The sequence below is a fragment of the Neophocaena asiaeorientalis genome, unplaced genomic scaffold, assembly GCF_003031525.2.
Source record: "Neophocaena asiaeorientalis asiaeorientalis breed wild unplaced genomic scaffold, Neophocaena_asiaeorientalis_V1.1 scaffold4, whole genome shotgun sequence".
Lineage (NCBI taxonomy): Eukaryota > Metazoa > Chordata > Mammalia > Artiodactyla > Phocoenidae > Neophocaena > Neophocaena asiaeorientalis.
Window position 1 is genome coordinate 227,721 of NW_020173682.1, and position 13,073 is coordinate 240,793.

At 48.1% G+C, this 13,073-nt stretch overlaps 1 protein-coding gene across 1 annotated transcript in view; it reads right to left on the reverse strand.

The window, feature by feature from the left end:
- Nucleotides 1-1,134: 1,134 nt before the first annotated feature.
- Nucleotides 1,135-13,073, reverse strand: part of FAM171A1 (family with sequence similarity 171 member A1) — an 84,511-nt gene continuing 72,572 nt past the window's right edge. The window contains exons 6-8 of the mRNA XM_024750071.1: nucleotides 7,695-7,811; nucleotides 4,628-4,742; nucleotides 1,135-4,078 (exon numbers count right to left, since the gene is read on the reverse strand). Of these exons, the coding sequence (XP_024605839.1) occupies nucleotides 2,371-4,078; nucleotides 4,628-4,742; nucleotides 7,695-7,811 (1,940 nt within the window). The 3' untranslated portion in view covers nucleotides 1,135-2,370. The remainder of the gene's footprint in view (nucleotides 4,079-4,627; nucleotides 4,743-7,694; nucleotides 7,812-13,073) is intronic.

Genomic DNA, 13,073 nt, shown 5'->3' on the forward strand with positions numbered 1-13,073 from the left:
CTCCCATCATCAGTACTGACAGGTAACAGGTCACCTACAAGTCACACGTAACATGCATTGTAAACGAGGCTCTTCTGGAAACTAATGCTTTAAGGAGATTATGGCATTAGCAGCGCGGCAAAGTCAAAGGGGACCTTCTGGCATTCCCCCATCACCCAGGTCTGACCTGGGTATGCTGGGAGAGGCCGCCTACTTCTCCTTTGGAGAGTGACAAATGGTTCTTACCTGGAATTTTAGTGGCATCCGCCAGGGTTCACCTGCCACCTATTGGTGAGAATGTTCACTCCCAGTCACTCACTTGCTAAACCCCAGACTCCCATCCATTCATATGCTTCCACACTGTCAGGGACTCTCTCAACCATTTTAAAAGCAAAACACTAGACATCAGTATTTGAAAATTAAAATCGTAAAAATCAGCTTGACTCATTTTTCTGCCTGTGTGAAATTCATGAATAAGATTTTATCACGAAGCTAGCTAGCTTAATTTATTTCCACCAATCTGTGCTATATTCTGACGGCTCCAGTAATGATTTTGATTAATAGTTTCACATATCTGGGATGGTTCTGGTCATTTGAACGACATCTTTTTGAAGCTGGATCAACACTGAACATAAAAGAAAACATTAGTTTTTTGTAAAGTGCGGAAACACAATAAAATGTTACCTTGTACTCTTGAATGAAATTAAACAGCAAGGTGGATTTTTAGGATTTAACCATCATGTCAATTCCTAGGCATCTATGTGTTAGTCTTTTTTGTTTTTTATTGGAGTATAGTTGATTTACAACGTTGTGTTAGTTCTCCTGTACAGCAAAGTGAATCGGTTATACGTACACATATATCTACTCTTTTTTAGATTCTTTTCCCATATAGGCCATTACAGAGTATTGAGAAGAGTTCCCTGTGCTATACAGTAGGGCATTATTAGTTACCTATTTTATCTATAGCAGTGTGTATATGTCAATCCCAATCTCCCAATGTATCCCTCCCCCGACCATGTGTTAGCCTTTGAATATAAATCCAACAACTGGCCTTCCAGACTGCCAAGGGATGAAGAGAGCATTCTTAATGGCAACTCTAAAACCAATTATGGCTCAGAATGAATGAAAAGGACCACAAGACAGGTTTTTGTTTTTTTAAGAGTTTATTCTGAGTTTTCATTTTTGGATAACCAAGCAGCTCTTTAAGGAGAATGCACAGAAGAATCATTCTGGCACTTTTGGATAGTACATAAGATTTGTTTAATAGTCACATTCAGTCTACTTGCTCAGCCCATACTCTGTGTTTGGTAAGCAAGCTCAGCCCATAGGATTCCAGAGTTAATACGTAACCATATATACAAACAGCCAATAAAACCATAATGGTGCCTAATGGCCAAAAGGATGGAGAAGGGAAGAGGACCGCTAAAGTGTCCTCTAGGCTAGCTTAGCTAAACAGAATCCACGTCACACGTGAGAACGACAGAACACACTGAGCTGAAATGAGAATTCGGAGCACGAATGGGCACTTGGCGGCATGCAGTTGAAAGAAAAGGGGGATCGTTTCATAACTTTATAAAATCCAGGCAGTTCAATGAAAGAAGTTAAGAAAAACAAACGAAAAAAAAGCAAAGGGACTGTCTGTTGTCACTGTAAAAAAGGCACTTGGAGTTAATGGGACCAGAAGTGAAGGACTGGCAGCTGATAAAAACTTCAGTACGATTTCATTAAGAGGCTTGGATGTTCAGAGGTGACACTCAGAAGTTCCTGAAAGGAGATACCAAAATAAACCACAGGCGAAAACGAAGGAATAGATTCCTTACAACCAAATTGTGTGTGTGTGTGTGTGTGTGTGTGTTTAACAAAAGCAAATCGGAAACGAAACCTAGCCAAAGCAACAATCTAAGCAAAGTAAGACCACGAAGCAGCGATGCATAGTTTTCCTTTGAGATAATGCATACCTCCAGACACTAAGTGCCAAGCTAATTTCTCAATAATAACTTCACAGGAGCATTATTGTGATAGAATGGATTCAAGCAATGCAAAAAGAGTTTCATCTGTTCCCAGAATCTGCGGGAGAACTGAGGTTATCATCAGAACTCAGCGACATCACGTGTGGTTTTTTGGTGTCCTCGGGGGTGGACACATCAAGTACGGGGAACGACGCGGACATTCTGACACTCCGTTCGGCCATCTCCCTGGAGGCGACGCATTCTTTCTTCTGAGTAAGAACTTTACTTCCAAACACTTTGACAGCAAACGGTAATTGCAGAAAAAAGTCCACTTCCCACGGTGGACGTGGTTCCACTTCCTCCGCAAACAGGTCAGCGCTTCCGTAAGAAAGAATTTTTGGCAACTGGATTCTAGTCCCCCTGTTGGGCGGCTCGGGGCCGCTCATTTGATGTTGAACGCCATCAGGGGTCGCTCCTCCCGTTTCTGCCACGGGCTCTTCTTGCCTTCGCCCTGGTCGTCGTCGTCGTCTTCATCGTCGTCGTCCTCCTGAGCGGATCGCCTCTTGTCTGGACTGGCCGATGGCGCCGGGGGGACGTCCGAGGTTCGTTTCGTCGTCTCCTCCTGCAGGCTGGGCAGCTGGCCGCCGCTTCTCCGGCTGGAGCCGTCCAGCAGGCACCGCAGGGCACTGTCCTCGGGCGTCCCGACCGCGGTGCCGCCCTCGCTGCCGCTCTGGTCCATGTCGTCCAGGTACACGAGCTGCGTGTAGGCCGAGCTGTCCGCGGCCCGCGGCTCTTTCTGCGCATGCTCCTGGACCGGTGGGCGGTTCTGCGGCAGAGACAAGGGGTCTCCTCTTCCCTTTCGGGCAGATTTGGGTTCATTCATATCCACGCCAGAATCCAAACTGGCATCATTGCTTCCGTTCCTCCCAGCTCTTTGGAGATCAATGTAGGAATGTCTGACGTGTGCATTGGACCGGCCGTCCAGGGACACGAACCAGGCCCGGGGGTGGGGAAGGGGCTTCCCACCCCCAAGTTCCAACAGCGCCTTTTCGGTCAGTAGCTGGACCTCGCTGTTCATCTGAGCCAAGGCCGCGTCGTTCAGGGATGCCGGGATGGAGAGGGACTCGGACATGGACGCATTCTGTGGGGTCCACTCCCGGGTGCCCGCGTCCTGCAGGTGCTGCTGCGAGATGGCCTGGCAAGATAAGGGCTGGGCCTGGATCTGTGAGGAGGCGTGTGGGAAGATCCCCGCGTGAGGGCTGGAGAGCTCGGCCTGCAGTCTTTCGATCTCGAGCTGCTGGTCGGCTGGGACGACCAGGGGCTGGCCCACATACGAATGGTCCCCTGGGAGTTTCATGTAATGAGCCGGGATGACCAAGGCGGGTAATACTTTCCTGTAAACGCTGTCATTGACCTGGTCCACGGAACTACAGCAGATCAGCTGGCCGGGCCGCGGGAAAGAGGTAGGTCTCTCCAGGTGGTCTACGGATCGCGACATCATACATTCAGTGGGTCTGCGTTCCATCAGCTGGTCTTTCTCTGGAGATGAAGGCGCGGGGTACATGTGTTCCTGAATGGTGAGCTTACTTCCTGTGGAAATGTGGGTCACGGAGGCCTGCCCGTCTCTGTCTTGCTTTTCAAATAAAGGCTGCGAGAGCATGGCATTGTAATTCCTCCTGTAGTCACTGTTGCTGGGGGACTCATAGCCTTCCCTTTCCACAGACTTCCTGGCCTTTAAGGGGAACATCTCCACCGACTTACAGTAGTCTTTTCCCAACGTCCCACTCGGTGTCAGGTTGTCAAAGGAGATTTGGCTTTTATCCTCCTCCTTGTGAGACAGGAGTTCCTCCCGAGAGCTGAACTCCTGCGAGGTGCTGTAGGAGAGCTTCAGCATGGGCGTGTGCATGTCCACCTCCCCGCTGGAAGACATCATCTCTAAATGGACTCCGCTCATCAGCTCCTTTGAGCCCGGGGCGTCAGGGGGGCGGCCCTGGCTGGTGACGGAGAGCGGGCCAGGGAATTCTGATTCCCGTCGAGAAAACAGCAGGTTGATGTGTGACATGGAAGTTGACTGATCCCTTTTGGAACTCTCCAGGGTGGCAGGAAGTTGCAGTTTTCTATGGTGCTGGCGGGGTTTCAAGCACTTCCGCCTGCGATCAAAGATACAAACCCCAAGATTAAAGATTCTCAGAACAGTGAAGGTTCAAGTCGAAATCTAATTCTCAATTCCCACAGGAAGAAACAAGACAACACAATGAATTGGCAGCCAGGAGCCTTCTCACCCCGCACCCTCAGCCCTAGTTTGATTCTGAGGGTCGCAATGTGCAGATTTTACCCCAAGTACATCCAAGTTATCCATTCAAAAGCAGAGTCGACGATAAACATTCTTGCAAGTCGATCAGATGAGGCATCAAAATAAGAATAGTTCTGCTGTGTCCTTGAGAATATCATCTCTTCATTACCATGTAGGACTATTCTGAATGAATCATGACAACTTATTTTTTTGTGACCGCCCTTCTAAGAAACATTTTACACAGTGTGCCTCCCACTTTGTTTGCAACTTACGTGACAGATGTTCAGTTCTTAGGTACTTTTTCATGAGAAAAAAAGGACCTCGACTCAGAAAAGGACCTCGATACCAATGCTTGCGCAAGAAATTCCAAATTATAAAAGACAGTGCCTCAATGGTAAAACTTTACCTGCAATAATATAAAAGGAGACACAGCAAAACCAAAAGAATGAAAGCCATTCCTCCCAAGATGGCCAAAAGAAACACCGTGTGATACGTGGCGATGTCCTGTGTGACAACGGGACCTAAAAAGTCAGAAAAGGGCATTTGAGATTTGTGAAAACCTTTCAATAAAAAGAGGGGAAATGAACTGAGAGCGTGATGTTTTCCTTGCTCTTATTGGCTGGGGTGTGGAGCGGCGGCCGGATGCAGACACCCTTTAGATGATGTGCCTGCAGCATCACCGTCACTTCCCTCAGTGAAAAGGGATTACCCAAACCATCACCAGAGCACTCTGAATACTCAAATTCCATGTGCGGTGTCCAGGGTCCTTCCTTAGCATTGGGTACCATCTTCATCATTCTAAATATGTGATCTTTTAATAAAAGAAAGCTAGATGCATGATCATATAATGAGGGGGACTCATCCATTCAGAGACGGCCTGAAGCCCTGGGGATTTTATGATACTGCAGAAGAAAAAAAAAAAAAGTCATGAAATTTGATTCTCACTTTCCCTGGGCAATGATTGCTGTGTAATCATTGGCCTAAACCCTTGGCCTAAATGAATCAGTTGGTATGTATGAAATAACTTTCTGTGACTTAAAAAAAATAATCCGCAGCTTATTACAGGGGTATCAAGGGTTTCCAAAATGCCTCCCGTTTTTAAAAAATAACATCTGTCTCTCTAGTATCTGTTCAAAATGGCTAACCTGACGTGGCAACAGAACTTACAGACAAGGTGATCAGAGGTAAACATATTTTCTTTTTAATCTACATGAGAATCCATTAAATTAAATTGGGATTTAATTTACCTTAGAATCCCAAGAGGTAGTTTAACTTACTCCTTATGTTCAATAGTAGTAAGGATCTCCCTTAGTGTTGCTAACAATGGACTGACAGCAATAACGAAAACCTCCCCAACTTACAATACTCGGGCACCTATTGGTGTCAGGTATCTTGGCAGTGCTCCAAGAGGTGGGAAGGAAGGACTGTGGTTGTATCGTACATTATGTCAAAGGAGCATGGTTATGATTACTAAACACCATAAACACCCATTTTTTAATTGATTTTTTATATTCGAAGGGACAGATTTCTTCAAAAATCTCTTAAAAGCTAGATAAATCCAAGGAGACTTGTGGATTTTTGAAAATAGTGACATTACTTAAGTTCAAAAGATGACATCATTCTCTCCCAATTACAAATCATTTCAACGGGGTAAGGGTGAATATTTACAAAAGTTGGAAAAATTACTGACAACTACCTACCGCCTTAATTGTTCAGAGAAACTTTTTTTTTCTTTCTTTTGACACAGAGACAACCCCACAGACATACATAATGCCTTGGCAGGGGTCACCAAGAAACCTGGGGTACACATAAAAATCATTTCCAAATAACTGAAGCTTGGTCCCTTTAAGTACTTAAAATGCTATTATTTTAACTTCTGCCAGTGGAAATCTTGATAAACTTCACAGTCATACTTCATTTCCTTCTTAACCAGAGAATGAAAGAGAAAACTCTATTTTCTTGTTGGTTTTGGGCTCACGAAAGCACAGCATCACTGTAATTTGTTTTAATATAAGTGATGGCTGTGTGGTTACCAATATACACATTTCTACGTTAAATGCCGTCAGGGCTGTACTATGTGTGCTTTTTATGGCTTTTTGTCTCTTCCTTCACTGCTCTCAGGAAGCTTGGGTCGAGCTACATCTAGCAGTTCTTCTTCCCCTCTTTACAAAAGCATCTATTAATCTGTCGCATGATAGGAACACCGATCGCCATGGTTCTTTGAAATAGATCTAAAATAAAAGTTAACTTTAATGCACGGGCTTTGTGGTCTCTACTTTGGTACTTAAGGCCTTTTTTTTCTTTCTTACCTTACTCATAATCATATTCTAGATATTTCAGATTTGGAGACTGAGGCATTTCTGCAGCTGGTTCATGCCTACATGGCTACAAGAACCATACGGTAAAGGGAAATGCATACTCTTATAACCCAGATGTGAAGTGTACATTTTCCCAGGATTGGACTATAAAGTGAATGTAACTGACTTTTCAACACCCATCTAGGGTTGGCCTCCATCAAATTAGTTACTTTGGGAGACTAAGTGTTCATCCCAGTGATGATTCCATTGGTAAAGTATTTTGGACTCCCATTTTGAAACTGCCTTCATGGTTAATTGACGAGACAACTTTTAATCACAGCACATTTTCACCTAGCTCAATCACCTACTTTATTCACCAGCCTTGGAGGTGGGTGATTTTAGATGTGTCTAAGAAAAACCATAGGGACCCTCTGGGCAAAAAGATTGGCCACCTATGAAGAGTTTCTCTAATGATGACAGTCCAGGGGAAAAAGGTTCTAAAGGCATTTTGAGTACTGGAAGCCATACACTGGAAAGACTTCTCGTAAGGTGACTATTTTGAAAAAAGCAATTCTAGAATACTCCTAGGGATAAATCAGGGTGGTTCGGTTAAAAAAACCCCAAACTTTTAGTCAAAATATTTGTGAAATTAAACTTCAGTGAAAAACACGAGTTAATTCACGTATCCTAAGTGGAGATGAATATTCTTTTAGATATAAAACAACAGGCTTACTTTTAAGCCTTTCAGAAATGCCCGATCAAGGTTTTTGCCCCAAGAAGCCTCCAACGGTGACTTTCTGCTGGTCCCTCTAGTGACTGCCTTATACTACGTGTTCTCTTGCACCAGGCCACAGCTGTTTCAGAAATTAGGGAGGAGGTCTGACCCGCCTCTGTGGGCTTTAGATTAAGAATTCCCTACGGCAGCTGTCTGAGCAAAACAGAGATTCGAGACAAGGCTATTTTCTATGCATGATTCTTATGCTGGATGGGAGAGTTCCAACCAGAACTCCCCCAACCCCCAGGAAAAACCTTTGACTCATCATTTGCTTTTTCACACTTTCAACCATATTTAAGGAAGATGTGATCTCCCTGCTGACATCGCTTTCCAAAGCACACTTAGCCTGAACCCTCAAAGGAATCGGTTCCCATCACTGCAGATTTCGGGGGTCCTGTTACCTGGGTTGGGAGGAGACATGGCCGCCACCCAGTACCCCAACTGAGGGGCGATGTATGTCCACGTCAGCTGGCTGCCTTCCTGGTGCACGAGGCCGAGACCACTCTTCAGCCACGTTCCTGTGGGATGCAGAAAAAAACTTCAGCCACATGCACGCTAAACTCCTATTTAAGGCTTAAGCCCATTGTACAAGTCACCTTCGGTGTCGTGTTTAGAACCCATCAGAGAGCCAAAAGGGTCCAGCTCTCACGGAGGGACTGCATTTCGCTTTCAGGAAAGAGTCGAACTTGTTTTTCTTCCTGATTAAATGACTTTCATCCACTTTATCACACGTCCCTGCTTCCAAACGCAGATACTTTTAGCAGAAGCTTTTGGAGTTTACTCCTACACCATCATGTCCCATCTCCTCCGGAAGCCTTAGGGGTTTAGAAGCAGAATAAAGGTAGCATGAAAAGGGCTGGTGGGACGGGAAAGAAGAGGGTAAACTCCAGCTCTGTTTATAGTCTTCATCCTCAAGCAAATAAACGGATTTCCTCTCTGGAATCGCAGACCGGTGACATCAGAGTTGCTTGGGGAAGTTTTTTTTTTAACATCTTTATTGGAGTATAATTGCTTTATGATGGTGTGTTAGTTTCTGCCTTATAACAAAGTGAATCAGCTGTACATATACATATATCCCCATATCCCTCCCTCTTGTGTCTCCCTCCCACCCTCCTTATCCCACCCCTCTAGGTGGACACAAAGCACCAAGCTGATCTCCCTATGCTATGCAGCTGCTTCCCACTAGCTATTTTACGTTTGGTAGTGTATATATGTCCATGCCACTCTCTCACTTTGTCCCAGCTTCCCCTTCCCCTTCCCCTTCCCCGTGGCCTCAAGTCCATTCTCTACGTCTGCGTCTTTATTTCTGTCCTGCCCCTATGTTCTTCAGAACCTTTTTTTTTTTTTTCAGATTCCATATATGCTTCGGGAAGTTTAAAAAAAGTATATAGATTCCTTGGTCCTATCTTTGCAAATTCTAACCCATAAGACTGGCTTAGGCGAGTATTTTAAGAAGCTTCTAGTTGGTTCTGATGCTGGGAGACATGGAGTACATCCAGGTCAGGGCTGTCTTCAGTCACTACTGTGACTAGTGTCTCACAGTAGTGAGCACCTCTGGGTGCTGGCCCGCCGCAGCAATGTGCTTCCTATACAAGCTCTACAGTTCTCACAGCGACCCTACAGAGGAGGACTTATTTTCCCCTTTTAGACACTGGACACTGGTGAGACACGGAACTCTTCCGAGACCTCCCAGGGGCAGAGGGCAGAGCAGGGGCAGACTAGGTCTCTCTGTGTGTCTGGCCTCAAGGCCGGTGCTATTTCTTCCACTCTGCCCTGCCGCATCTCCTACGAAACCTGCCAGCGTTTGAGAACTTTTTTACTTTGTAAGGTTTCCAAGGAGCCCGTCGCCCAAGGCTGCCTGGCTGTCACCTGTCTCACCTGCAGAGAACCTTGCTTTGAGAGCCGGGGAGCAAGGGAGATTGCTGGCTAGGTCCCCACCAGCCCGGGGACACGGGTCTCTCACACGGGGTTCCTCCTATGATCACCCACCCCCTGAAATGTCTGCATGTGGAATCCTGTCCCCTCCGGGACTAAATGCGCCAGCTGTGCACCAAATATTCCACCTTCTAGTCTCCAAATCCCTGCCTTTCCTAGGTATACACATCACCGACGAGGCAAGAGCAGTTTTCTTTCCCTCCTGAGAAAAGCAGCAATACCTGGCAGACTTCCTAGGGCCTATCAGTTGCCATAGCAACATTCAGATGTAGGGGGTGGAAAGGTGCCCCAGCAACGCCTCCCATAGCCCTCCCTCCCCTCCCCCTCTTCCTCCTCCATCTCCTCCCCTCCCCCTCCTCCTCATCCTCGAAGACAGAAGGTGAACAAAGAAGGAAGATGGGAAGAGGCCAGGCGTCAGCGGGTGCCCTGCGTAGTCTGACTGCCCCCTGCAACAGGCTGAATCATGGCCCCGGAGGATTTCAAGTCAAGTGAGACAAGAATATACGCTGGAAGGTTTCCCAAGTGAGGATGAGGATGTCCACTTCAGATTCACGTGCTGAAGAGCATCAACCCAGAGGTGGTCCAGCCACTCCGAGCATCACTCACTCCACAGGGCTGCGGAGAACATGGAAACAGGGAGCATGTGACAGGCGGCTAACGTGGTTCTGCGTCGGGTCAGAAAGCTCGCCTGAAGGCAGAGAACGGATCGTTTGCCACCACTTCCGCTTTTCCCCTCGGGGACCCCATGCTGTTTAGCTCATGACGTACACACCCGACCCCACTCCCACACGCTCTCCCACAGGAGTGGCCCTGCCAGGATCTCCTATCAGCCAGGAAGCCGCCTGCACTCTTTGGTTTGCAGTTTCCCTCTTGAGTCCCTGCTCTTCAAGTGGAGCGGATTAGGTTAGGCTAAAGGCGACCAGAGGAAAACAGCTGGAGGCTCAGAGCCCTGAGCGCTCACTCAAGGGCGAACCACCTACCTGGATGGCTAAGTCGCCTTGGCTTTCTACGACACAGCCAACTGGAAACGGGCTTTTTTTTTTTAACCTGTACGCGGGCCTCTCACTGTTGTGGCCTCTCCTGTTGCGGAACACAGGCTCCGGACGCGCAGGCTCAGCGGCCATGGCTCACGGGCCCAGCCGCTCCGCGGCCTGTAGGATCTTCCCGGACCGGGGCACGAACCCGTGTCCCCTGCATCGGCAGGCGGACTCTCAGCCACTGCGCCACCAGGGAAGCTCTGGAAACGGGCTTTTAAAACACCTCCCAGTTACACTGGGAACAAGCCTAAAGGGTGGACAGACACACACACCCCGCACCCAGCTAACAGGCCCCCAAGTCCAGCCTGTGATGCTTGTGGGAGCCAGAAGAGCCAGGGAAAGGCGCAATACAAGCTGCTTTGGGAGCTCAGTAAGAACGAGTGCCTCTTGCGGTGGGCAGAGAAGGCTGGGACGAGCTGGGCTCCGGTGAACAGGCAGGACTGTCACCGGGGTGGAGGGTGGCCAGCAGAGAGAAAAAAGAGGGAACAGCATGCACAGAGGCATGGTAAGTTACTGGCCCGGGGAACGGGAGGGCCGGAGACTGGGGAGGGCCGGGCAGGGCTTCCGGCGCCATTAGCAATGGAAGGCCACCCGCCCCCACCCCCAGTTCTTCCCAGGTTGGTCCTCACAACACACACTTTTACCAGTCTGTGACTTTGCCCTCAACTGTTGTTCCAACCTCACATGCTTTTCCTCTCTTCCAAAAATCTACCCACGCTTCAAGATTCAAGTCACATCCTGTGTCCATCCTGAGTCCCTCCTGCGCGCAGGGACCTTCCAGGTCTCGGCGACCCCAGGGCACGTGTCACTACATCACCCGTTTTCCAAAGCATACCTCGCCGAAGTTGCTAACCCTCATCCTATGTTCCCTTTGTCTTCTCAACACCCAGAAACATCCGTGGCGTGGGAACATGACAGTACTTGAGGGTGAAAGCCAGACGTGCAAACTCCCCATTTCCCCTCAAATAATATCAGATGACCTCCTGTGCAAAGGTGGGTGTGGCTGGCAGGAAATGTAGTTAAGCTTGGGATCTACTCTTTCAGACCAGAGGGAACCAAGCCAGGTGGGAAAGAGGCGTTTATTTCAGCCTAAGTTTTCTGTGAAACATACATGTGTACAATGAATAAAGGGCAGCCAAGATTCAGCAATCACGTTGTTGCTGGCAAAAGCCATTTCCAAGCTTTCTGTGTAGGAAATTAGCTACAGGGAACACAAGAATTAATGAATTGTGTACTAGAAACATATGCTTCTCATTACTGAAATCCTGATGCTGTGGTGTGAGGCTGTTTTCCCACCTGAGGAACCTCCGCACTTGTAAGAGATTCTTGTGCTCATGGCTGGAGAGCCACCGCCGGGAATGGTCACTGGTGACCGGACAGCCGGACACACAGACCTCTGGAGAGTCTCTTTTGTTGAGCAGGTTATGTGACCGCCAGACCCGCGGACAGGGTACCAAGAGCGGGTCCCTTCCATCTCTGTGGGAGCCTCGGCGCTGGTCAGACAGATCACGGGAAGACCCGGGTTGCTCCTGCTTAGAAAATTCCAAGTGCAAGGCCACTGGCTTGTTCCCCACCCTCCCGGGTGGGGCCAGCCTCTGAACACCCCTTGGTCATCACAGCTGCTGGTAGGGCTGCCAGGGTCAATAAGCTTGTCTCCCCTGTGGTCCGGACATTAGGGCAGCTGCTGAGGTCATAACAGCATAACGCGGCTTCCTGCCGACTCCCCCGGGCTCTTCGCAAGCGGGCCGTCCAGGCAGGTCTCAAGGTGGGTCACCTGGTGAAGGTGTGCAGGTAGGCGGAGGGCGCCATGCTTCCTTGTGCTCCACAACGCCAGCCCAGCCAGGCTGCCACCTTCATGCACGGCGGCCACTGCCCAGGGAGGGTGGCTGGCTGTGAAGCAGGTGTGCCAGGGGCAGGCGGGCTGGCGGCTGTGTGCGTCTCTGTGCTGATGGAGCCCCGTGCCGCGTCCATTACTGGGACTCTTATGTGTGTGAAGGTGGGAGAGCGATCCCTCTAGCATCACCGAGGGATGAAATTCCGCAGTACTGAAATTGCTAGATCATCAGCTTTCAAAGCATTTGAACTCTTTCTCTTTAATGGAACCTTTGTATTAAGAAAATTAAGAAATTAATATATAAAACGGATAAAAGACAAACTTCTCGGGACTTCCCTGGTGGTGCAGTGGTTGGGAATCTGCCTGCCAATGCAGGGAACACGGGTTCGAGCCCTGGTCCGGGAAGATCCCACATGCCGCAGAACAACTAAGCCCGTGAGTCACAACTACTGAGCCTGCGCTCTAGAGCCCGTGAGCCACAACTACTGAGCCTGCGCTCTAGAGCCCATGCTCCACAACAGGAGAAGCCACCGCAATGAGAAGCCCGCGTACTGCAACGAGTATCCCCTGCTGGCTGCAACTAGAGAAAGCCCGCACGTGGCAATGAAGACCCAATACAGCCAAAAATAAACAAATTTATTTTTTAAAAAATTTAAAAAAAAAAGACAAGCTTCTCTGCAAACAAGTGACGAGAACCCCTCCCTGCCCCCGGCACAACCCCCAAGACATCTCCTGAACACGGTTTGGAAGCTATTCTTCTACAGAACTTGGGTCTTATTTGCCAAAGTTTGAAAAGGCAATTTTCTGTAATTCTAAAAAGTATCATTTACTCCTGCCTTATAAAGTTGAATATAATTTTGATGTTTTTCATGATAATACAGGGTCATGATTATGATCAACTGATGCTGGTCCTAAAATACTGATGTCCTTAGGTCCCTAGTGAGGAACGAAGTTGTTTGCTCTTATGCTAAATA